The sequence below is a fragment of the Triturus cristatus genome, chromosome 8 (assembly GCF_964204655.1).
Source record: "Triturus cristatus chromosome 8, aTriCri1.1, whole genome shotgun sequence".
Lineage (NCBI taxonomy): Eukaryota > Metazoa > Chordata > Amphibia > Caudata > Salamandridae > Triturus > Triturus cristatus.
In genome coordinates, this window is record NC_140591.1 from 152,305,600 (window position 1) to 152,331,248 (window position 25,649).

Here is a 25,649-nt window from a genome sequence, read left to right on the forward strand (position 1 = left end):
CCTCACATCACTATAAAGCTAGGGCTCCCAGTTTTATGGTATTTATATTTGCCATGTCTGTATTTCTCCAAATTTATTTTCTCTCCCCTGTTTGGTATTTATACGTATATATGTTTTTCTCCTCTTTTTGGTGTTTCTCAGTATTTATTGTTTGGTTGGCGAATAAATGACTTTGCACATACTGCAGCGCCACTTTTATTTAACGGATACATGTATGCTCACACTCTGATGTCTGTAGTATGTTAGCATGCTAGATAGCCATATGCAATACAATTGTATTAAACCTTAGCATTGTAGTACTGCCACATCTGCAGGTATGTAAGCTTCATTAGGAAATCTCAGCACTTCATCATCTCTCTACGCAGTCAATGTACACGTATTTGCTGGTCAGTCTGGATTGACATCAAGGAGAGATACTCAAATGAAGTCCTACTTACTGCATTGTTTCCCTTTCTAAATAATAAATTCAGACAGGGAAACAGATTGTTAAATATATGTACAAATTGATAAAAATAGAAAATTGGGAGCATCTTATGTGACAAGTGGCTAACCTGCAGAGGTCACTGTTTTTCTCTAATTTATCAGTTTACTACAGCTGTCCGGGGAAGTACCGGTGCAGGTCATCGCGGAGGTGCATTAACATGGCGGCTCGGTGTAATGGTGTCGCTGATTGTCCTGATGGAGAGGATGAGCTTAGATGTGGTAAGTTCTAGTGCATAAAAGGCATGTTTTGGTAATTGCATTAAAAGAATTAAGATAGAATAATGCATTTGTAGAACTCTACTTCACCGTATAACATGGAAGACTCTTCAAATTCTACTTGGTGACGTTGTCTGTTTGTTTTCAAAATTGTCACGGAAGTCCTCACAAAAAATATATTTCCCATTGTTAGTTCTGGTATTGGACCATTAAAAACACACTGCCTGCATTAATATGGGCCTAATTACGATGTCGGTCAGTAAGCCTCTGACCGCTTGTCAAAGGCTTACCGACTGACCTGGGAGGTTTACATTCCGACCACCGGCAATGTCGGCGGTCAGAGGTTAAACCGGCATGTCAATCCGACTCAGTTCCGACTGGCTCAAGGAGCCCGTTGGCTAGTCGGAAACCACACATAATCCTTTAAGGATACCATTTCCGCTGTCGAGATTATGATGTCGGTTTTTGACAACCTTTCCATTTTGGCTTTTCTGACATGGGAAGGCTGTTGAAAAGTGACATTGGAGGCCCCTAGCAGTGCCCAATCCATCCGCGGCCTACGGTGTTGCCCTGGGGGGGGGCACCTATGGTGGCCCCCTTCACATGTCTGCACCGTGTGGTAGGCACTGTGATGTGCAAAAACTTCCATTTTACAATGGGAGCTTGTGCTGTGGCTGGTTTCGGACTGCTTCACAGGCTCCCATTGTAAAATGGAAGTTTATGACCGCACCATACCCGGTCGCATCCTACTTGCGGTGTTGAGACCGCCGACCAGAGGTTGGTCGGTTCCACATCAACGGCGATGTCGGTCGGACGCAACTCCGACCGACATCGTAATGCGGCCCTAATGTCTTAATGAAACATGTACTACTGCTCTTGAGTCATACACCGATGGGCCACACACAAACCTTGAAGTTTATTACTTATGAACCAATAAGTGTAAGACAACCGATCCTATTAGCAATATATGTGACACTTTCTTACCCACAAACGGCCACAATGATATTTTAAATAACCACAATTTATTTCTCCACATGACCACTGGCATGTTTCTAAGTGCATATGAAATGGATGCTGCATAAATCAAGATGTTTCCCCAGTTGTATCAATAACAATTCCCTATACCAGCTGTGAAATTACCTTAATGTGAAACCAATTACCCCTGTTTGCATCATGATTTCATCCTCATGGAGGGGCGTGGCTTGGAGCCGCGGATGGCGGCCGCTTAGACCGCGAGCTCCGCATCGTAGCCCTTTTTATATCCTGATTAAAGGCTGACCGGGGGCCCCCGTGCAACTTAACTGGAGGCGGAGGGGACGGGGCTCCATCGGTGCTGCTCCGGAGACCTAAGGCGCCCGCTGAACGGAGCTTTACCGTTGGCGAATCTGACCGGGTTGCGAGGTGGCGTGGAGACTAAGATGGCGGACCAGTAGCGAGGCGGAGACCCGGAGCTGCCCAGAACGGATGGGCGCTGGAGCTCAGCGCAGGAGACCGAGGCGCGGTGGATCAGAGCCCAGGGGGGGGGCCGGAACTTGAGACCTGGTCCCCGGTCGCCGGGGGGTGCTGTGCCCCTTTTGCCCCGTGCCCGACTGGTGGCGGGATGCCTGGAGACGCATGCGGGGGAGCTGGCCCCTGACGACGCCTGGAGCTCTGACGCTCTCCATGCCTGCGGGGACCTGTGGCCCACCGGGGACTGCCCACTGCGCGCTGGAGGGGGCTGGGGGGCCCGGTGTAGCCCCGAGGCCGAAGACTTAGCGGAGCCCTGCCGGGGGTGAGTGAGGAGTGGGGCACTGCACTGCTGTGGCCCCCGGCCGCGGGGGGTGCGTTTCCCCGGGACCCGGCGCCCGCGACTGGTGGCGCCTGACCTGCGCTGAGCTGGGGGACCGGGGGAGGCCTTATCAACGGGCGGTCCTGCGGTGGGAACTGCAGTGAGGTGGCGGCGCGGTGTGGCAGAGACGGAGGGACTGGTGCCGGTGACAGGACCCCAGCAGGCGGAAGCGGCCGTAACTTGCAGGACCCCATGCAGGAGTGGAGACAGCTGCCAGGGGCGCCTGGCGGATTGGAGAACTTTGCGGTGGGTCCGCGAGAACAGGGGCCTCGGCGGGGGCGGTATCGGGGGCTTGCGCCTCACCCCTGATGTACGGAGCTGCCTGGGAGGGGTAACCGGGAGCCCACACGGCGAATTACATTCCCTGGCACAGAGACACGGGGCGCCGACACACGAGGGCGGGAGGACCCCCTCGAGGACTGCGCTGCGGAGGGAGAAAGCACCCCGCTGATTTGCCCTGCGTTGCCTGCTGCCTGTTGGGTCTGCAGAGGTGGGGACGATTTGGACCGAGGTGGCTCACGGGCCCGCGATAGCTCGTGCGGGAGCAGTGGCTGCAGAGAACGGTGGGACTTAACTGGCGTCGGTGCCCCCCCCCCAGTGACAACTTCTGCTGGCTCTGCGGCTCCATAGACGTGGGAGACCTCCCCTCGGAGAGACGCAGTATGGGGAAGCCCAGGGCGAAGAAGGAGGGGGCGCAGCAGCAGTCAGACGGTGAGGTCTCAGGCCAGGGCGAGCCTGAGGACCATGGCCAGCTCCGAGACCCGCGCCTGCAACTCCAACTTGATAACATCCTGGCGGCAATCGTGGACACCAAAACAACGCTACAGCAGGACATAGCGCAGGTGGCGACGGGCTTCGGGCTCCTGAGGGCGGACCATGGCAAGCTGGTGGACAGAGTCTCGGAGGTGGAAAAGGAGCTCCAGGTGGTGTGTCCACTGCAATCCACTCTCCGGGCGACGATGTCGGAGGTCCTGGACCGTGTTGGGGCGCTGGAGAAGAGAGCGGAGGAGGCGGAAGGACGCAACCGCCGGAACAATGTCCGCGTTGTGGGGCTACCGGAGAAAACGGAGGGAGATGACATGGTGGCGTACCTAGCAGATTGGTTCCAGAGGGTGGTGGCTCCGGAGGGCCTGTCGTCCTTTTACTCGCTGGAGAGAGCCCACAGGGTGCCTGCTAGACCGCCTCAGCAGGGCCGACCCCCTCGCCCGGTGGTGGTGCGGCTATTACACTATAGGGACCGAGACCTTCTACTCCAGAGGGCATGCACGCATGGCCCCTTCCAAGTGGGGAACAGCAAGGTCACTCTGTTCCCGGACTATACCTATGAAACCCAGCGGCGCCGCTCCACCTTCCTCGCAGTCAAAAGAGAATTACGAGAGGAGGGCCTGCAGTACGCGCTGCTGTTCCCGGCCAAGCTGCGCATCATTGTGGATGGATCCTCGCATTTTTTTGAGACCCCTGATGACGCCTGGGCATGGCTGGAGCTCTACAGAGCACGAAAAGGTGGTGCGAGGAACTCTGCACGAACCCCGGTGGGGGCCCTAAAGCGAAGGGGATTGCGGAGGCCCCGACGCAACAGAGGGAGCGCGAGAGGTCCGCTTGCGCGGGAGGCGGAGGCAGAACGGAAAGATGCGCTGGACGCAGCACTGGCACTGACGGGATCCCAGGGCCACCGCACACCAGGGCGGACGGACTCGGATACCGGCAGGGAGGGCTCTGCTGATGAGGGTTCGGAGTCAGACAGTGTACACCTGCCAGCGGTTACACCGGCCACGGCGGATGGCATGCTAGATGAGGCGTAGGACTGCTGCGGGACTTCCTCTTGTGGGTTATCCTGGCCTCGCTGGACTTTCCACTACAGGTTTGATGTGGGAGAGAGGGGGAAGGGCGGCGGGGAGAGGGAGGAAGCAGGTGCCCGTGCTGATACACTGGCCCGGGGAAGCCGACCGGACTGCGAGACTGGACATGGCACGAGTTCCTGGGATGGCGGGTTGCGATGGGTGATTGCTGCGCTGGGTGGGGGGGAGGGGACGCACAGCAGGACAGTGGAAAACATGGTGCGTGTGGGGCGACCCTGGGCGTGCTAGGCTGTTAGGGGCTGGGCGGGATGCGGCGATTTGGAGGACTTAAGGCGGCTGCCCGCTGGTAACCGATCCCCCCCCTCGTTGCCCATAAGGCTTGCCCACAGTGTCTGCTGTCGGGTTTCGCAATTGTTTCACTGATACTATGGTTTGGATGGGAGCTAGATTGGTTTTACTAGGTCCTGTTCTTGGGAGGGTGGGGGTGTTGGGTTTGTTGGGGAATTGTTGGGGAGGGGTCCTCACTGGCGGCATAGCGGAGGAACGGTTTCGATTCAAAAGGATGCTATGGGAGAATGGCTGATTTAACAAATCTGAGATGTATAACCTGGAATGTGAGGGGACTTCATACTATGGTGAGGCGGCACAAGGTCCATGCTTATCTGATCCGCAGGGGAATCCACATAGCACTGCTCCAAGAAACGCACCTGATGAAGGTAGAAGGGTTGGCGCTGCAGCGTAGATGGAGAGGGCAGGTTTTTAACACCACATATTCTGCGTTTGCTAGGGGGGCGTTGATTTGGGTTAGGGCGGGTGTCCCGTTTCAGGTCACTAGGCAAGCGGTTGATCCTGAGGGTAGGTACGTGGCTGTGGAGGGGAAGCTCAGGGGGAGGGATATCGCCTTTTGCAGTGTATACGCGCCCAATGTTGATCAGTTGGGCTTTCTAGCGCAGCTGTCCGGTGCTTTGGCTTCCTACCCGGCGAGCCCACTGGTGATGGGAGGAGACTTTAATTCTGTTATGGATGTCTCTCTAGATAGATCGCATCCCCCCCTGATCGACTCGCCGGTGCACCGCTTGACTAAAGGTAGGCTAGACTGGCAGGTGCGCTTGGGCCTGATAGACGCTTGGAGAGCGCAACACCCGAGAGACCGAGACTACTCGTACTTTTCTAGCATGCACGAACTACATGTACGCCTAGATGCGATATTGTGTTCTCCGACAGTAATGCCCGCTGTAGTACGCACTGAATATTTAACCAGAACGCTCTCCGATCACAATCCCCTCCTTATCACTATGGATTGGATGGCTGAGGTCTTGTGTGTTCCCACTTGGAAACTGAGGCCAAAAGCGCTGGACGACCAACTGTTCCAGGCCGCGCTGGAAGAGGGCATTACGCAGTACTTTGCGGAAAACGCGAACACAGCCGACACGAGGGCGACAGAATGGGACGCCTTTAAAGTCGTAATCAGGGGGCTCTGCATAGGGAAACACGTGGGTATACGAAAGACGCTTTTGGACGATTTGACCAAGGCGGACTCTGCTTAGCGGGAGGCAGAAAAGGAGAGACCCGGCCATCCTGAACTACAGGAAAGAGTCGCCGCAGCTAAGGAAGCGGTGGCGGTTGAGGTGGAACATTTGCGCTGCTTTGATCATAGACGATACATGATGAGGGCACACGCGGAGGGAGATAAAGCGGGGTCCCTATTGGCTTGGTTAGCCGACCCCACTAGAAGGAGTTCCCCTATCCTGGCTTTGGAGAGAGCGGAGGGAGAGTTGGTTTACACCCAAACGGAAGTCATGCAGTGCTTTCAGCGCTACTATGAGACGCTCTATAAGAGCAGACTAGAGGATGGGGACCCTGCCGGTGACACTTTCTTGGCTGAGGTCACGCTGCCGGGCCTGGACCGAGAGCAGGCTTTGGATTTGGGTAAGGACGTAGAACCGGGTGAAATACGAGCTGCCATCAAGCTCATGGCATGCAACAAGACGCCGGGGTTAGACGGGTTGCCCGTAGAATTTTATGGGAAATACGCTGACTTGCTGGTTCCAAGGCTCCAGGAGGTCTATAGGGAGGCCAGAAAGCTGGGATGGCTACCCCAATCGATGCGCGAAGCGCTGGTGATCCCGTTATTGAAGCCGGGTAGGGAGAGTGAGAATGTGGCCTCATATAGGCCTTTGTCGATGTTATCCACCGACTATAAAATATTGAGTAGTGTACTCGCGTCCCGCTTACTACAACATATGCCCGCCCTGGTCCATGAGGACCAAACTGGTTTCATACCACAGCGCAACACGACTGCGAACATCCAGAGACTGGTGCGGGTGCTGGACGATGGTCACCCAGAAGCCCCGCAGCCTATGGTACTCTCGGTGGATATCGAGAAGGCTTTTGACAGCTTAGAATGGGGATATTTGTATAAGGTATTTCGAAGGGTCGGATTGGTGGAGGGCTACCTCCAATGGACAAAAGTATTATATACTTCGGCAGTGGCAAGAGTGCGAGCGGGGTCCTTGGTCTCACCGAGATATCCAGTTGAGTGCGGGACGAGGCAGGGTTGCCCATTATCCCCACTGCTCTTCGCTTTGGCGGTGGAGCCCCTTGCAGCTAGGTTCCGGACGGGCCGCTATTATGGGGGCTTAGCTGGCAGAGACGGGCGACAGTATATTTCGCTTTATGCTGACGACCTTTTGTTATTCCTCGAAGACGCTGGCGAAGCATTGACGGGGGCGGAGAGCTTACTATCGGAGTTTGTGGACGTATCAGGTTTACGAGTTAACTGGGCTAAGACGTGCCTGTTCCCGGTGCGACAGGGGGAGGCTAGGCCGGAGATGGCTCAAGTGGTCCGCTGGGAGCCCACCTGTCTGAAGTATCTAGGGGTACATATTTATCATAAGATGGCAGATATTTTGGAGGGGAATGTGGGCCGCGGCGTGCGGGCCTTGAAGGGGAGTATGGCCTTTTGGGCCACCCTCCCGTTATCAGTGACGGGCCGCATCTCCCTCCTGAAAATGGTGGCACTCCCTCGCTTCTTATACTTTTTTAGGACGCTTCCAGTGTGGATACCCAACTCCACGTTCCGGTTGCTGAAATCGATGGTGGTGTCTTTTCTGTGGGGCACGGGCAGGCGTAGAGTGGCGTACGCAACGCTTATACGGCCCAAGAGTGAAGGCGGGCTGGCGGTCCCTGACTTTGAGCTATATTACTTGGCGGCGCAATTGCAGGCCTTCACCCAAAATGTGGCACGGGTGTTCCACGGCCCAGAGGCCGGACGAGAGGGGGGAACGCCACGCCACGTCCTTTCTTACATTACCCTGCAGCAGAGGCTGGAAGCCCGGGACCTCCTCACGGAGGAGTTAACCTTTAGACTCTGCTGGAATCGCTCCCAGAGACGGGCGGGGGTGGTACATCTGTACGCGCCGGAGATGCCCCTGGGGATGCTGACGGCGTTGCCACATGGGGGAGACTGGTCGCAACTACAATTTTGGGAAGAAGCGGGTCTGCAGGTGATAGGAGACCTTTATGAAAATGGGGTCCTGTTGCCCTACCAGACTCTTCAGGAGCGGTTTGAACTGCCTAGGGGAGGCTTCCTGTTACATGCAGCGATTACCAGAGCGATGCAGGCACATTGGAGGAAGGGCCTGATGGAGCCTAAAACGTCGATGGCCTGCCAGTATGCTATGATGGCAGCAGGGACCGTTAAGGCGGTCACGTGCCTATATTCTAGAATGCTCCTTGAAAACCTTCAGCCGCTGGCTGAACTTCGGGGGAAATGGGAGGATGACCTGGGCAGGGCTATCCCTGAGACGACCTGGGCACAGTTGGTGAGACGGGCTTGGAAGAGCACGAGAAACGCAAGATTCCAACTGGTGCACTTCTACATACTTCACAGAGCATACCTGACGCCGGGAAAAATTCGGAAATATTTTAAAGTTGAGGAGGCCGCATGTCCCAGATGCCTGAGAACGGGGGTGGAACTGGCTCACATGCTGTGGTCTTGCCCAGTGCTGGGGCCTTACTGGTCAGAGGTGGGAGATACCCTGAATGAGGTAACAGAGAGGGGACTGGAGTTTGATATGGCCGCTAGCGTACTGCACTGGTTTCCGCACACGCCCAAAACCAAAATCACGAGCAAATTCGTAGACATGGGCCTTATTTTAGCGAAACGAGAAATCACGAAGCAGTGGAAGGCAACGGGGGGGCCCACTAACAAACGGTGGAAGGGGGAGTTTCTTAAATGGGCCACCAGCGAGGGGGCGCTGCGGTATCAATCGGCTCATAGACGCAACGACGACAAGGCGCTAGAGGCTGCAGGTGCGTTGGAGGTGCTAGTGCAGGCACTGCGAGATTATGAACCAGGAGCCCTGGGGCTGAGGGAGTCCCACCGGAGCAAACTGGGCACATCACGTAAATTGACTCATTGGTATTCCTTGGGCTGTACGGCACTAGAGGACAGAGGTTGTTGCATGCGTTGGTGAGGAGGATTGAGGGAGGGGGAGGGAAGCTGGGAGTGTTGTTAGGGGTTAAGGGTAGAGTTTATTATGTAGATGTTTGGTTTTCTGTGCTGTATAATCCGGGAGGGAATTTTACGAACCTGTATTAGGGGGTTGTATAATTGGTGGGGAGGCGTGCGTTAATCTTGCAGACAGTATGGTGAAACAAATTGTGCAAGGTTTTCTATGTGAATGTGCAAAAACCAATAAACTATGTCTAAAAAAAAATAAAAAAATGATTTCATCCTCATAAGAGCCATGAAATACCTTCATGAATATCATGGGAGCTATTCAAAAGGTAACTTACATTTGTGAGTAATTTACACTTCAAATTTACTCATACACTTTTAAGTAACTTTACTACTTTGAGCTATTCACAAAAAAGTACTCAAAAGTGTAGACGTACACCTCTCCACATCCTGAAAGAGGGCGTGGAGCCAAATTTAGGAGTCTAAGGGGCAGATTTATAATAACTGACGCATCCCTGCATATCAGCAGGGATGCGCCAGTTATTGTGCGCCACAGCTCCGCCACCATGGATGCGCCGCATTTATAATGCGGCGCACCATGGGGCAAAAACGGCACGGATGCGTCACGCATCTGTGCCGTAAAAGTGACGCATTGCTGGAGTTGCGTCGCAAGCGCGACGCAGCTCCAGCAATGCTCTGGGGGGCCCTATCTTCACAATGCTGCGTCAATCCTTACGCCTGCTTCAAGCAGGCGCAGGGTTTTGACGCAGCATGGGCTCAAAAGTGACTGAGTGAAATCTTGTAGATTTCACTCAGCCACTTTTAGGAGGCGTTCCTGCGCCGGAACGCCCCCACCTGCCCTGGAACGCCTACATGTGGCGCAGGGCTTTACAACGTGACGCATCTCCCAGATGCGTCACGTTGTAAATGCCCCGCACCATGGCGCAGGATTTGCGCCGCTGCTGCGTCACAAAAGTGACGCAACGGCGGCGTAAATGAGGCGCAAGTCAAACATAAATCTGCCCCGGAGTTACTAATGCAAAAAAGAAAAATACCTTTACCCTATACTCTACCATATGGAGATGCCCACCCCGACTGCAGAGATCGCCCAATGGTAAAATATAGAGAAAAGTCAAAATGCTTACTGAGTTAATATTATAGTAAATTAATTTTAAATATATATTTTAAATCTAGAACAAACATTTTAAATATCCTGCAGCACAGTTAGCTTCAAATTGAGTTAAAAAGTTAAATAATTTAAATATATTAAATTACAATTTATTTTTCTGCAGTTTTAAATAACATTTAAATTCCAATCCAGAGTTAAAATATTTTTTTATTTTGCCTTATGAACAAAGTGGGCTACCTAGGAAAGCATATTGAACCTGGATGCAAATTTAATATTTCAAACATGTTTATTGTGGAGTGGGCATTATGAACGATGGGGCATACTTACTAACAATTTGCACTGAGTTTGTGTCATAAAACCGACGCAAACCAGTGCAAAACGTTAATTTGGAATTTACTTTCCAGACGAAAAGGTGCTTTATGGTGCTTTATAAAGTGATGCAAAACAGCATTTTGAGCTGCTTTGCAATTCTTTCCACGGGGGTGGAGGTGGGAGGTTGGGGGGAGGGGGGTGTTCCATAGGTGGTATATGGGCATTCTCATGCAACCACCCATGTTTCTTTTTTATATTAAGCTATATCTACTAACAATGATAGACTGGGCTTTATATATAACATTAACAGAGAAAAATGCTTTCATTTCTCCAAACTTTTCAGAATTTGGATGTGTGCTACACTGTACGACACACATCCAAATTGAAAGTTGTTTTCAAGTTTGTTTTGTCATAGTATTTTGTACTGGAGGGGCACCCTTCCAGTATAAAACCTATGCTAGACATGAGGCACTACCTTTACACTATGGTGCATGAGTGTCTGCGTGGCGCTAGGCAAACGGACTGTGCTCCAACGCTAGGAAGAGAGTAGGACAGTGCCATTTCTTTGTAGATATAGCACTGTCCTGCTCTCTCCTTCTCACTCAATGAAGCAATTGTGAGCAGATTATGTTGCTTCGTAGAAGGGTAGTCCTATATTATATATACATAAATGCATAAATGCTTCACCTCTATATACGCCACAGTATACATCCTTGCGTCCTTGAACCGTATACCACTCAATGCTCTTCTGATGTCCAATGTCCAGTGCTCAACTCATGTATAACACCCACTTCTCCCTTGAAGCATTTCACCCATTGCTTCCATGAGCAGGGGCCTCATTAACCCCCCACTCTTGCAGCTTGAGCAGGGGATGACGTCACTGGGCAATCTGCGCAATAGGAAGTATCTAAGTTGTTATTTATGATCCCTTTAACTTTGAATAGAGACTCTAGTTGCCAAGAAGCTCATAAAAACGACCTCTCTCACTCAAATGAAGGGAGGGAGGGAGAGGTAGAGAGAAGGAGTAAGATGAAAAGGAGGGAAAGAGGATGGTTGGATGGAGAGATGGGTGCAGAAATGAAACGAGAGGAGGATGGGGTGATGGATGAAGAGGACGGAGGAATGAATGATGAGAAAGATGGAGGAATGGATGGAAGTATAGATGGGGCAAAGGATGGGTGGTAGATGGATGAAGAAAGGATGAATTGAGAGAGGGGGGATACAAAGAAAACAGGGACAAAAGACTGACAGATGGATGGAGACAAGAAAGGAAGGACAATTCAAAATTTCCCTTAGGGGAAACAACAGCTGGTTTTTCTTGCATCATTCCTTTCACTCTTTGGGACAAGGTTGAAAGTGGGAGGTATTTAATTTTTCTGGCTTCTCCCCTGTCCACTAGTCACCCCACAGTGTGCTCCCTTAAGAGACATTGCTGAGTGCTCTTCTAAGGTTCATCAGTAGTCTTCCCCTAGTGCAACTTGTGCTGGTGTGGTGCATTTAACTTGTGGATGGTACTTTTGCTGATGTACATCCCCCAAGCCGCCTGCTGCACATGAATATGGATGACTGTTGGGCTGTGTGCTGTTAAACCTGTATCCTTAATGTGGTGTGTGCCTGGGTATCTGCATGTTTGTTGGGTTTTATAAGAACAATGAGGAATAGAACTTGTGCATGGGAAGCAACAGTCTTTATTTCTTTGGAGTACTTTAGAGTTGAGTGGTGTGACAGAGCCTCCCTAACACTTTTAATGCAAGAATCTTCATGCATCCCAACTACGGCCACTACGAGCACTTGGGGTCACCCATTCTGGTATGGTCTAACCCAGTTGGTTTTAACCTGTGGATTGAGGACTCCCGAGAGTCCATGATGCCTACTCAGGGGGTCCACAACTGCTTAGAAAATGTAATTAAATATTATTCACAGATTAATAAAGTATATGCAAATAAAGAAGAAACATGTAAAATTAAACATTTTAAAAGTTTAGTAAATTTAGGGATTTGCAATTGGAGCCTGAACCTAAGTTAGTATCCTCAGATTGATTCGTGGGAGCAGTGCAAGGGCATCAGACAGAATATTGAATGAGCAAAGAGTGGCCACAGTTAAATTTAGAAAAGCCGCAACCTTGCGATTAAAATGAAAATGTTTACTTTTTATATGTATTTTTGAATTAAATAAAATATTTCATCATTTGTTTATTTGTGTTCTTGTTTGATGAGTACATGTTTCACAATTTTTTTGTATTATTTTGAGGTCCAAGTCATCCAAATTGCTTACGGCGGGGTCCTTGACATCTAGCAATGCCTCAGTAGTGGTCGCTGTATTCCAATAATGAGTCAGTGGGGTTCTTTGGATTTCAGCAACGATTAAATGGGGGGGGGGGTCCACAGAAGACTAAAGGTTAAGAGCCACTGGTCTTAACCATATCTGGTTTCTAGGGCGACCTCCGTGGACAGTAGGGTGACCCTTAATTCAATGGGAGGACGTCTTCTCCTTTCAATGCCAGAAGTGGTTCTGTTCAGGATCAACACTTTCGAGCCCCTGCATAATCAATAGGTACTTATAGTCCTTAGTTTTCCATTAACCTGAACGTGCAAGGAACAGAGGGTCTCTTTCTCTATTGAGGTATCACATCCCGCTCGAGGATGCTGCCTCATACCGCAAAAGGCCATCAGTGTAGATGGCATGCTGGCGGTCATGGAGCCACACCCATTATAACCTGTCCTGAGGAGAGAATGGGAATGTGGGTGGGAATGAATCAATGGTCTATCAGACACCCTACAGAGGGGGTCTAGATGCTCTCTCCACTCTATGGCAGAGACCTGTTAGAGATCCCCAACAGAGATGATGGGATTCAAATCCAGTACCAATACCCTTTTAGTTTAAAGAAGCTTCATTAAAATAAGTAACATAAGTACAGAATTCCCTTGTAAAATGCACTATGTGAAATAGAAAGCAATAAGAGAGGTACAATAAAGAATAATGAATTAAATAAATAATGCAAGGTATACTGTAAACCAATTACAACAGTATAATAATTCTCTGTTTTTAATCCTGGCACCAGGAATGAGTCAATAAAGCAATTCCTGACGCTCTTGGTAGCTGGTTTTACTATCACTACCCCCACAGTTTGTATCTTTGTTTGCGTTGCACCCTCGACCCAGCTAGTCCTCGTCCTTTTCATTGTAGTGTTTAGCATATCCTAAAAATTAGGACTAAAACATCCCTGAGCTCCTCCCTCTCAGAGAGGGGGTTATAGCCCATGTCGGGACTAGGTTTTCCCGTCATGAGGAGAATCCCAATGATGAAGCATGCCACCTACGGTGGGGGAGGGATTTCGTCCTAACAAAGGGATTCCCCACAAGCACCATGAGATAAACTCCAGTGTCTCTTACTTTTTCTGCTTGGTATTCTAAAGCCGAGGATTTTTTTCAAAATATTTTTTATCACATGTAACATAGAGGTAACTGATGCAGTATCAAGTCTATTATGTGAACAGAGAAAGTTCTGCCAACTAGTAGTATTGACCATACTAGCTTTCTTCCAATGGATATAAAAACCTGAAGTGCAATGGTAATTAATAGATCCACAAATTTACCTATGTTACAATTGATCAGCCAAAAGTGAAAGGATCTTCCCCAAAAAAATAAGTTGAAGATCAAATGGAAAATGTATTGAACATATAGTGTTAATAGTTCTACAAGCTTCAAACCAGAAGGTTCTAATTGGGGGAAATGGAAAAACATATGCAGGTAGTGCCAGGTAACGTTTTACAAGACCAACATGTGTTTGGAAGAGTTGGGTTGTATTTATGTATAGAAACTTGAGTGATATACAATCCAATATAGAAATAATAGAGGGTTTGTGAGGTACTAGCGTTGCAGGAAGTATGTTATATTTTACTCCAAAATAATTTGCAGATTTTTAAAGACAAGGAATGCTTTAGGTCTGTCTTCCATAATACTTCAGTTCTGATTTTGGGAGAAAGGAAGTTATGTAGTGCAAATATTTATACATGTCAGATGCTTTAATGTTAAGTGAAATATGAACTGGTTCAGGAGGCAGAAAGAGAGTAGGAGATTGTGTTTGCATGGAAATAGATTGCAAAAGGGCAGTCTTAAGAAACTCATATTTGAGAGTACAGGCAAGAAGAATAACCAGATTTAATTTGAATATTAAATGAAGAGAGGGAAGTCATTCCACACATTAGTTTTTTACCTGAATTATGCTCTTGATCACCCATTTTTTCCCAAAAATTGTGCAATTGGATAGTTTGATGAGTTTGTTATCCGAAAAGGCTTTTGATCGTGTCCATTGGCGATGTATGATGCGCGCTCTTGAATGGCATGGCTTTAGTCCAACTTTTCTAAAATATATCGCTCTCCTTTATACACCACCAAAGACTTCAGTATTTCTTAATGGTATTCAATATTCTTATTTTTCTCTTTCATGAGGCACTTGACAAGGTTGTCCGCTTGTTCTCCTACTTTTTATATTGTTCCTAGAACGCATTCTTCCCACCCTAAGCCACTCCTCTTCTTTCATGGATTCCGATACAAGGCTGCTCAAATTAAATTCACAGCTTATATGTTTTTTTTTCTATCGGCTCTGCAAACATTAGTGCCTGTCTTTGCTAATCTTTTATCATCTAATGCTGATTTATCCGGATATAAATTTGAATTTATCAATATCTGAGGTTCTCCCCCTTAGTAAATATTGTTTAAAATACATGTTTGTTAGCACAGGGCTTAAGTGGAACTCTCATTATATTAAATGGTTTGGAATAAAATACTCCACCTGCATTGAAAAAACCATTCAGATTAATCTAGACGATGGCTAGCATAAGATTCTTCAAATGTTTGAAAAACGGTCCCCTTTTTATTTGTCTTGGTGGCTTAGACTAGACACCATAAACATGATGATGCTCTCCGTGATCAATTTTTATCTGTCTTTGTTACAGATGAAACCTTCTCTAAAATTCTTTGGCACGTAATAGAACGCTTGGAATTTGTTTATGGAGTGGGTGAAAAGTGCATATTTCCTTAAATTCCTTAACTAAACCTAAAGAATTGAGCGGGGTAAACTTTCCAAATTTTCAACAATATCACACTCCATTTGCCTTGAAACAAGAATGCTGATAACGCTTCACCTACTACTATATGGTGCAAATTGGAAGACTCTCTGATGTCACCATTCCCATTTCATTCTTTAGTTCTTTTCAAAATCTCCTAGGCCTTTCTCCTCTCCTTCTATTAAATATTCTATCCTTCTATCTTCCCGGATTCTTACACAACCTATGACGCCGCTGCAAGAATTTCTGGAATCTTTCATTTGGCATAAGAAACTCAAATAATTCAATGATAGCAATACCTTACTTCCTGCTACTTTCAGTCAAGTATGTGGGGCTAGTGTGAGGGACAGAAGGGAGAGATTCTGTGATCCTGAGAGGGGCATTGCTACCTTCTTCTTTCAGGATATCACCTAAGGCAAGTACAACCCAACAAAGACCATAAAACGCAGAGCTGAAATACCCAAGAAAGATACTACACAGACTGTGTATTTGTGTGCCCATGTGTGTACCCGTGCATGTGTGTGCATGTGCATGTGTGTGTGTGTGCATGTGTGTGTGTAACTTCATTTACAATGTAAAGCTTTGGAGTAATGCTTTTTGCTTTTTCACTCTTTTCTATTTTTATTAGCTGTGGATTATTACAAGGGCTCTAGAATCCTACTTTATGAAGGAGCAAGATTCGCTTATATATTATGACCGGCAAGCTCCAATAAATATTATTTGCATAACATTTCTGAGGTCTTTCATGTTCATTTTCTCACAAGTGGATGCCCCATACCCATTTAGAGGGAAAGCAGTGTCCTCAAAAGTGGACCCACCGCTGGTCTCACCAGCTGAAACATCCTTCACCGACAGTAATGGTTTGGAAGAACCACCCTACTAAGGTTGGTCCTTCCTAGAGCATTGCAATTCACTTCCTTTCTGTCACTTCCTTTAAATATCCCCACTCCTCTGGTGGAGGGAACATCCAGCACATAGGGGACATTTGGTATGCTGGGTTTGAACATGGGCCTCCCACGAATCACATGAGGGACAGTTTTGCAACGCCAACCTAGCTAGGCAAACCAGATATTACAAAGTTTTTACCCACGAAGCAGCTGGGTCCATACATGTGGGAGCTATTTTGGCAGAAGAATGTTTGCCACTAAGGAGGACATCTTTACATTTGGTGGTCTGGGTTCCGTCTGTGTGACCAAGGTGTTGACTCCACCAAAATTTTGTTTTAACGACAAGCTGGCCAAATTTAAAATTATGACATAGGTCATTTAGTTGAGTAAGGCTGAGTCGAGGTGAAACATACTAACAGTGGGGTAGGGAGAGCTATCATTTATGGCCTGAGACTCAGCAATTACTTGTCAGAGTAGGACCAAATTATGTGGCAGTGTTGACTGGATTATGCGGCAAGAAATGGCAACTTATGCAGCGCAATGCGGCACAATTTTTGATTGTACTACTTCATTATTTTGTTATTTCAACACTGTATGGGTAATAGTTTCACCTTATTAGCACTGTTGAACCCTAACACATCAATAAGCAACTGAAAGGTGACCAGGCAATTTTCGTGAAGGGTCTTCTAGTGTGTACTGCAAAAAGATTTGCTGCATTTTTTAGTAACTTTTGATCCGTTTGAGCTAGAAACATAACATTTTTTGTTAAAATATGAAGATTATGCAGAAGATGATGGATCATGTAGCAAATGTGACAAATCTATAATTATGCCGAAAACGCAGCCCCTGCTGAATCGCGTTCTTCCAGCAGCCCTGTGCATAGCCTGATCCAATCATGTGACCTTCATTGGTTGGAAAGCTATATGTGGTCAGAAGGAACGTTAAGAAGCGTAGGTACAACCAATAACTCTTGCCTTTTGAACCTACTGACTGTGCTAATGCTCTTTCTAGATGCAAAGCAGCATTGGACAAATAAAAAAAAATAGAAAAGACAGTGTGATATCACAATTGACGGGCATTCAAGATATATGGGTAAAATAATAAAATGAAATAGTGAAAATTGCTTCTTTAAGCCAGAAAGGCAGAAGTTTGCTCCCTGCCCCGCTAAAAGTTAAAATATATTAAAAAAAGGCCGCATGGATGGGAGTGGGCAATGGGCGAACAAGTGCAGAGAGAACATAGGGTGGACGCAATAGGGACTGAATGTGGGCATAGAATAATGGAAAAGCAGCACATGAGGGGTAGAGCATCAGGAGGTGGGTGAGAAGCACACAAAGGAGAGAGCGAGCAACACATGATGGAGAGAACAACACAGAGCACAGATGGCAGACGTTTTCTGGGGGGAGAAGCACACAAGAGAGAGAGATGGAAAACACATGCTCTCTTATAGACTGCTTGACCAAAAAGAAAACAAGCATTTACAATGCAATGGTCTCGGCAATATTATAGGTAGAGCTATTGGTATTGCTCATTATTTTTTATTATTTTTGTATCCCTAAATAAATGGCATTGTCATTTCTATTGGCATTAGCTTTTTTTTTGCATATGTGATACCTATTGCATTAGCAGAGAGAGAGTGAGGTAGTGAGATAGAGAGAGAGAGTGAGGTATTGAAATAGAGAGTGAGGTAGTGAGAGAGAGTGAGGTAGTGAGATAGAGAGTGAGGTAGATAGAGAGTGAGGTAGTGAGATATAGAGAGTGAGGTAGTGAAAGAGTGAGGTAGTGAGGGAGAGGGATGTTGTGAGGTAGTGATATATAAGCATAGAGTGATGTTGTGATGTAGTGAGATAGAGAGAGGTAGTGAAAGAGAGAGTGAAAGTGAGTTAGTGAGATAGAAAGAGTGAGGTAGTGAGATAGAGAGTGATTGAGGTAGTGAGTGAGAGAGAGAGTGAAGTTGTGAGGTGGTGAGCTAGAGAGTGAGGTAGTGATGTTTTGAGAGAGAGAAGTTGTGAGATAGTGAGATAGAGTGGAGTAGTGAGGTAGAGAGAGTTATGTAGTGAGAAAGAGTGAGGTAGTGAAATAGTGATGTAGTGAGGGAGAGGGATGTTGTGAGGTAGAGTGGCTATCTACGTTGCTGCTTAGAAAAGTCGCCGTAGTGAGGGAGTGGTGGATCACACCCTAGCTTCAAACATCCACGCAGGACAGTCTCCTACGAATGCGTGTTTGTAAAAAGGAGACACACACAAAGGGAATGTGGAGATCGGGAAGGAGGGTGGTCGCATTGTGAACACGGATAGCGGGTGGGGGGAGGGAGTAAAGCAACAGAAATGTTAACAAGCGTGGCATGCGAAAGAGAAAGGGACCGCGTTTGGAGCAAAAATACACACACTTCAATAAAATATGTATTGCTATCCGTAAAAGGCTGGTAGGTCTGGGTACACTCCATTACATGTTACGTTCCTGCTTATAAAAGTCTGCCTTAGTGGGGGACTGGTGGATTACACCCCACCTTCAAACATCCACGCATGCCAGTCTCCTACGAATGCGTGTTTGTAAAAAAGGAGACACACAGAAAGGGGTGAAAGGCTGGTAGGGCTGGGCACAGTTGGTTACACGCTACGTTGCTGCTTATAAAAGTCTGCCTTAGTGAGAGACTGGTGGATCACACCCCAGCTTCAAACAGCCACGTAGGACAGTCTCCTACAAATGCGTGTTTGTAAAAAGGAGACACACACAAAGCGGTGAAAGGCTGGTTAATGGTTTGTTGTGACGTCAGCACGGCTTCAACTCACATTTTGGAATGAACAACAAGAAGGTAAAGCTTGTATCCCATGTCTGGGATGCCTATAACCTTGAAGGGGGCCTTCATATGTTTCCCGAGACAAATCTGGGTTTAAGAGGCGGATTAAAGAGGCCCCGGTGCAAAAAAATGATGGAGAAAATGTGAAATGCGATTACCACAAAAAAAAAAAAACTTATGCTTTCAGCGGGAAATCTGCCCTGAGTTGCCCTTTCTTTCCCTTCAGTTTCTTCAAGTTACTTACTCCCTGCGTTTCCAAGACCTGGGGCCTGGGCGATGGTCCCCTGGGGGCCAAAGGTGTGGAGTCTGCAGCTCAGCCCTTATTAATGTAACATCTCCCCCTAAAATAGGAAACGGGCGTTTTGACCGACGTCAAGGTTGTAGGAGTTTTATATGCGCCCCTGCGGTGTCTGCTTCTGCACCGCTCTGCGCACATGTTTGCAATGTATAGAGGCAGTTTGTGTGGGTGGGGGTGGAGGCCTCGAGAAGTCACCGGGTGTGTGAGCGAAGGTGTCCCACGCCAGGACTCTTGAAAACAAGTCAAAAGGCTCATTGTGTTTGTCAAATGATGACGCCTCCATTTGGCACACTTCTTGTAATTGTGTTAGACAAAGAGACAGTGTCGTAAATCCATACTCAGGTGCATCAGTTATTTAACAATTGGATTTATAAATAATAAAGGTTTGAGCAGATGCGCGTCTCCGAACACCCACATTCCTGTGCTCTTCTCGGCCGAGAATGCACAACAAACTGCACGCACTGGGTACTCCGCAGCCCCTCACTGCACGCACTGGGTACTCCCCAGCCCCTCACTGCACGCACCGGGTACTCCCCAGCCCGTTACTGCACGCACTGGGTACTCCCCAGCCCCTCACCGCATGCACTGGGTACTCCCCAGCCCCTCACTGCACGCACTGGGTACTCCCCAGCCCCTCACTGCACACACTGGGTACTCCCCAGCCCCTCACTGCACACACACTGGCTACTCCCGAGCGTCTCACTGCACACACTGGTTATTTCCGAGCCCCTCACTGCACTAGGGTTTACTCCTGAGCCTCCCACTGCACGCACGGTTTACTCCTGAGCCTCCCACTGCACACACTGGCTGCTCCTGAGCGTCTCACTGTACACACGGTTAACTCAAAAGGGCCTCACTGCACACGGTTTACTCCTGAGCCCCTCACTGCAACCAGTGGCTACTCCTGAGCCCCTCACTGCAACCAGTGGTTACTCGTGAGCCCCTCACTGCAACCAATTGCTACTCCTGAGCCCCTCACTGCAACCAGTGGCTACTCCTGAGCCCCTCACTGCACACACTAACTGCCCCTGGGCCCCTCACTGCACACTAGGTACTCATGGGTCCCTCACTGCACACACAATGTACTCCGGAGGCCCCTCACTGCACACACGATCTACGCAGGAGCCCCTCACTGCACACACGATCTACGCAGGAGCCCATCGATCTACTCAGGAGCCCATCACTGCACACATGATCTACTCCAGAATCGGAGCCCTCCCTGTGCTATAACGCACTCTCACTGCACGCACTGGCTACTCCTGAACTTCTACCTGCGCACTGCCTACTTCTCAGCCGCACACGGTTTACTCCTGCGGCTCTCACAGCATACATCGTTTAATCCCGAGAACCTCCCTGCACACACAGTCTACGGCTGATCCTCTCACTGGGCACGCTGGCTACTCTGGAGCCTCACGCAGGACACGTCATCTACCCCAGCGCCTCGCGGCGGGCACACTGGCTGATCTGAAGCCTTTCACTGCACTGCAAATATGTGTGGGGAGATTAGGGGTGGTAGATTAAGGGGGCGGGTGAGAAAAAGCGCTCGAGGGAGGCGGGGAAGGGCAGCCAGGTAAGGTGAGAGGATGAGGGGGAGGCGGGTGTAAAAAGGAGACGGGAAGATTTTACCAGGAAACGTTAAAAAAAAAAGAGAAAGGCAGGGGCGGTTGAGGCGCGGGGGGCGAAAGATATGAGACTGCAGGAGAGAGGGAAAAGGAAGCGGAGACGGGTGGGCGAGGTAGGGTGGAAGAAAGGATGGTGTGAAAGAGGGCGCGAGGAGGTGGAGAGCAGAGAGGGGGAAGGGGATAGGACGTTAGAGAGATACATGGTGGGGGGGACAGTAGAGAGCAGTCACCAGGAAGAGGCGTGAGGGGGGCCGAGGGGTGCATGGAGTGGAGAGGGTGAAAATACTGGGCAAGCATGAGGGCGAGGTGCGAGAGAGCGAGAGAGGAATGTGCCTGGCTAGAGAAGGGGGTGGAAGAGGAAGAGCACGGGTCAACGGAGAGGAGTGGAAGAGGGAGTCGGCTTGATAGAGAGAGATGAGTGGGGGGAAGAGGGCAGGACAGAGTAGAGTCACACATAAACAAGCACACCACCGCCTTTCTCCGAGGCGAAGCAGAAATGCCTCGGAGAAAGGCAGCGGCGATTTCGGATTCGGGGGCGTGTTCTCCACTTGCCATTGGCTGGAGGAGATAATTAGATTTGTTGAAAAAAACACGCCCCCGAATCCGAAAAGGACGGCGCCTGATCGGAGTGACGGACCTCTTCTCCAATGGCTGGCGAGCATTCAAGAGGCCAGCCAATGGAGAACAGGGGAGAAGAGGGGCGGGTTCAAGCCCCTCTTCTCCAAGTCATTAAATCTCAGATCGAGACTGCGCAAGTGCAGCCTTCGAGCCGAGACCTAAAAAACGAGTTCCCTATAAGCGGGCAGTGTAAGGATATAAGTCACTCAAATAATAGGATGGTAAAGATGGTAAGCTCAAGGGGAGGCATAAACGCAAGAAAAGGAGGGCAAGCCATCAAATAACAAATGAGAGTGACAATAAAGGCAACCATTGGTAAGTAATGGGTGGGCTGGGAGCCCACTGTGGGTTCCTGATAAGCTCACAATAAGTCTTTCCCAACCAGACACACCGACTTTAAAAGGAGGGAAGAGCTAAAATGCTTGATGTCTTCAGTACCCTATCACTACCTCTTGAACCTTGTTGCCCACTTGCTTCCATTTGCAACCTCTTGAGACAAACCAAAAGGTTATGTATGAGTTACAGATGAAAGGTTCAGAAACAAAAGAAACCAAGAAGGATTATCCTACCTAGAACTCAAAAGTATGCTAATATCAGACTCCCATTTCAATACCTCTGATGTTTTGAGCATGCAATATTGTGAGCATTGGTTAAGTGTAAATGACTGACTGCACTTATTGCTCTTTCAGTTCGGTTGAGTGGAAGCAATGCGGTGCTGCAGGTTTTCACTTCCGGTTCCTGGCGGACTGTCTGTTCAGATGACTGGAAAGCCCTGTATGGAAACTTGACATGTAAGCAGTTAGGGTATGCAAGGTAATGGAACAGGGACATTTATGTTCGTGTACAGTCTCCTATGAGATATTGTGTGCTGTTTCCAGTGAATATACTCTATGATAATAAATGATGAGGTATTGTTGAGAGCTCTGCATTTTATTTAAACAAATCACCTACTGCAGAGCCACATGCTAAACAGTGACAATTTTAGATAAGTAGCAGCATATTTATCAAAGTTTTGCATCACCCTTTCGCCACAGAAAGGTAGCGCAAGGGTGGCGCAAAACCTAGAATAATTTTCACAAAACCATGCAAGGCCACCTTGCAAAGGTCAAATTATGCGGTATAATGCAGCACATTTTTTGATAGTATTACTTTGTAAGTTTGTGATTTTTACACATGGTGATATTATCTAGGCAAAGATTTCACCTCATTACTACCCAAATGCAGGATATGCAACTGAAATATAACCAATTAACCTTTGGAAAGGGCTTTCCACTGCACGCATACACATGTAGCCTCGTTTTTAGTAACTTTTGATCCATTTGAGCTAGAAACCTTTTTTTCCATTAATATCTGCAGATTTATGCAGCAGATGATGGATTATGTAGCAAATGCGGCAAATCCATAATTATACAAAAAAAGTTGAAGCCACAACATTGCATAATTACAGTGTTCATGAGAAAGACCACAACACTTTTTTCGTCAGTTTTACAAATTGTAGTTATGAGCTTGGCCTAACATTCCCTCTTTCAGTCCCCTAACTCTTCCCAAAGTGTACCTGCGGGTGGTGGATGTGAATGTTTGTAACAGAGGCTGAAAACTGGTCATGTAAAGGAGACAATCTAGTTATGATTTTAAAATTTAAAGTTGTAGGGTTCCCTTTTCTAGTATTACTTCTGGGGAAAATAAATATGCAACTAGTTGATTCTCATGGGAAGCCTGTAAGGCGATACATGGCGGTGAAGAATACGGGCTAAAGATAAGTCCGGCTCTAGGCTGACTGATGTATGCTTGATTTATCCTAGTTTTCAAAATACAAAACCTGAATAAAAAGCTATTAGAAAATAAACATCACAAACTGCACAGTCTCCAGCCTCTATACAATCAAATCAGGCTCCCACACCCTCTAGGCATGTATTCTGGCCCCACATGAGGATGGTAGGTCCTTCAAGGCTGCAAGATCCCTGCTCTTCATAGCAGCCAAGTGTCATGAGCTTCCTTTGATATGTGGCTTTAACAGAAGAACAGTGCCAGGCAGAAAAGCCTTTGTTTAGGAAAAGTTTTTTGTAGGATTAGAGCTTCTCTCTCAGGAGGGAAAGGAAACTGAAGAAAGCTGTAATCAAGTTAGGAGCCACAGATGCAATCATTCTGCCCCAGTGGGAGTAGAAAAACTGTTGGGGCTTTAGGGGAGGACATGTGGCCTAATGCCAGGTGGGGCCAGCACCGTCCCCATCCCCATCCCCATTTTTAAAATTTTAAATCTATCTCTGGTAGCCAGAAGGCTTTGTGCCCCCCAAGGAGATGAGATTGGAGTAAATCCCTAAATCTGCCCTCTGAGGGGGGCAGAAATACTGTTGGGGCTTTAGAAGTAGTGGCACAGCCCAATGTCTGGGTGCGCCATCTACCGTCCCATTTAAAACAAATCTATTCCCTGGTATCCACTTGTCTTTCTGCCTGAAAAAATGCAGGACTCCTGACTCGAAAAAAAGCCCAGTTGACCACTTAGGTCCAGATCCTCCTTGAGCTTTGTTATAGAGAAACGTGGTACTAGACGCCTGTCCTGAGGACCAAAGGGCTGCCAGAGTGACTAGGAGGAACTTTCTCAGCAGTTGAACAAAAATGGGACTTACTGACTTTGTTCGCCTGCAGAGGACTGGGATAAGCTGCTGAGGCCTGCCATAGGAAGTCGTATCCAAGGCATGCAAAAAATATATGTTTTTCCCATTCTCTGAGGAGCCCTACCTAGCTACAACTTCAAGGTTTCCCCACTAGGGGCGAAAATAAAAACTTGGACTGGGACGAAGCCGCAAAAGCATCCCAAAGGCAAAGTGAACCAGGCAGCTGTGAAATCTAGGCTTGTCCCACTCGGAGCTGAAGCCACAACTAACGAGTTCAGCAGGAGCTTGACCACAATGTACCTGACTTAGATAGACACTTGCCGGCTTCTACCTTGGGCTTGCCCACACCGGAAGATTCTGACTTCTAAAAAACAGAATGAGTTAGAAGATAAAAACTTTGGGGCCAATTACAATCCTGGCGGTCAGGGATCTGCCATTGCTTTCTGGTGGTCCAATTGCCCGCTTCCCTTGCAGTCCGACCACCGGAGTACGATGCAGGCGGGGAGACCGCCACCAAGATTGCTACTCCTGCGGAAGCAGTGGGAGAGGCAGAGGTGGTCAAAGGAGGCGGTCCGCTCTCCTGCACCGCTGTCTTGGTAATGAGACAAAGAGCTGACTCTAGGGTTATTGTGCCCTTGTGAAATGTAGCTGGTGCCCATGTAGTGGCCTCCGATCCCATCATGTCGGTGCACATACTTTCAAAACATGATGTAAGAAAACACTGTACTCGACTGGCTGGAGTCACCACAGAGGGAACAGCATTGACGTCTGACTCTTTTCCAGAGCCAAAGCATGCTGTCGTCAGGACACAACCTCCTACACACCACCAGCCCCACGGTGAACTCGTGATATAGTAGGTGGGATGCCGCCGGTTTGACGTCGTTTCCTGAACCGCCTTTGCAGCAAGCCGGAGGTGAAACCGCCGAAGTCGTAATCGGGCCCTTGGACCAGCCTGACCCGCTTGGTGTATCCAACCTCCGCTGCATTGAGATTAGCCTGTAATTGCACCTAGGTCCAGGTTGACTGGAATCTAATATTTTTCAATGTTGCGTTGTTATTGTAGATGCCTTTTGGCTGAACAATTTACAAAATTCATACCTCCAGTTCTCCTTATCCGACCTTAATGGTTTTGGTGTCTTTTTGGTAATTAATGTTTTCGTTTTCTTTTTCTTCTGGTTTGGAAAACGTATTGTGCTGTTTTCTTGACTTTAAAATTGGTTTCACTGTTTGATATTCTGGGGATCACCTGCTGCTTGTGTCCCAGCTACCAGAGCTTGAGTAGAGATTTTCTAAGAAATGTGTTTTAGCCTACTCAGCGTTTGTTTATTAAATTGCAAAGGGTTTCTCTTTCCCAAATCAATAACCCAAATTCTAAATTCTGACAGCACGTATTAAGAACTAACTCAATGTCCTTAGAGGAGACTTTAGGAGACTTTAGGCAGTTATTGCATTTGTGCTCAGAATTGTTCACTCAAACATGCTTTATCCATGATGTCACCACCAATGAAAGAG

General features: G+C 48.1%; 1 protein-coding gene across 1 annotated transcript in view; it reads left to right on the forward strand.

The window, feature by feature from the left end:
• Positions 1-25,649, forward strand: part of TMPRSS3 (transmembrane serine protease 3) — a 283,583-nt gene that overhangs the window by 108,267 nt on the left and 149,667 nt on the right. The window contains exons 5-6 of the mRNA XM_085624035.1: positions 586-702; positions 22,212-22,335. Of these exons, the coding sequence (XP_085480161.1) occupies positions 586-702; positions 22,212-22,335 (241 nt within the window). The remainder of the gene's footprint in view (positions 1-585; positions 703-22,211; positions 22,336-25,649) is intronic.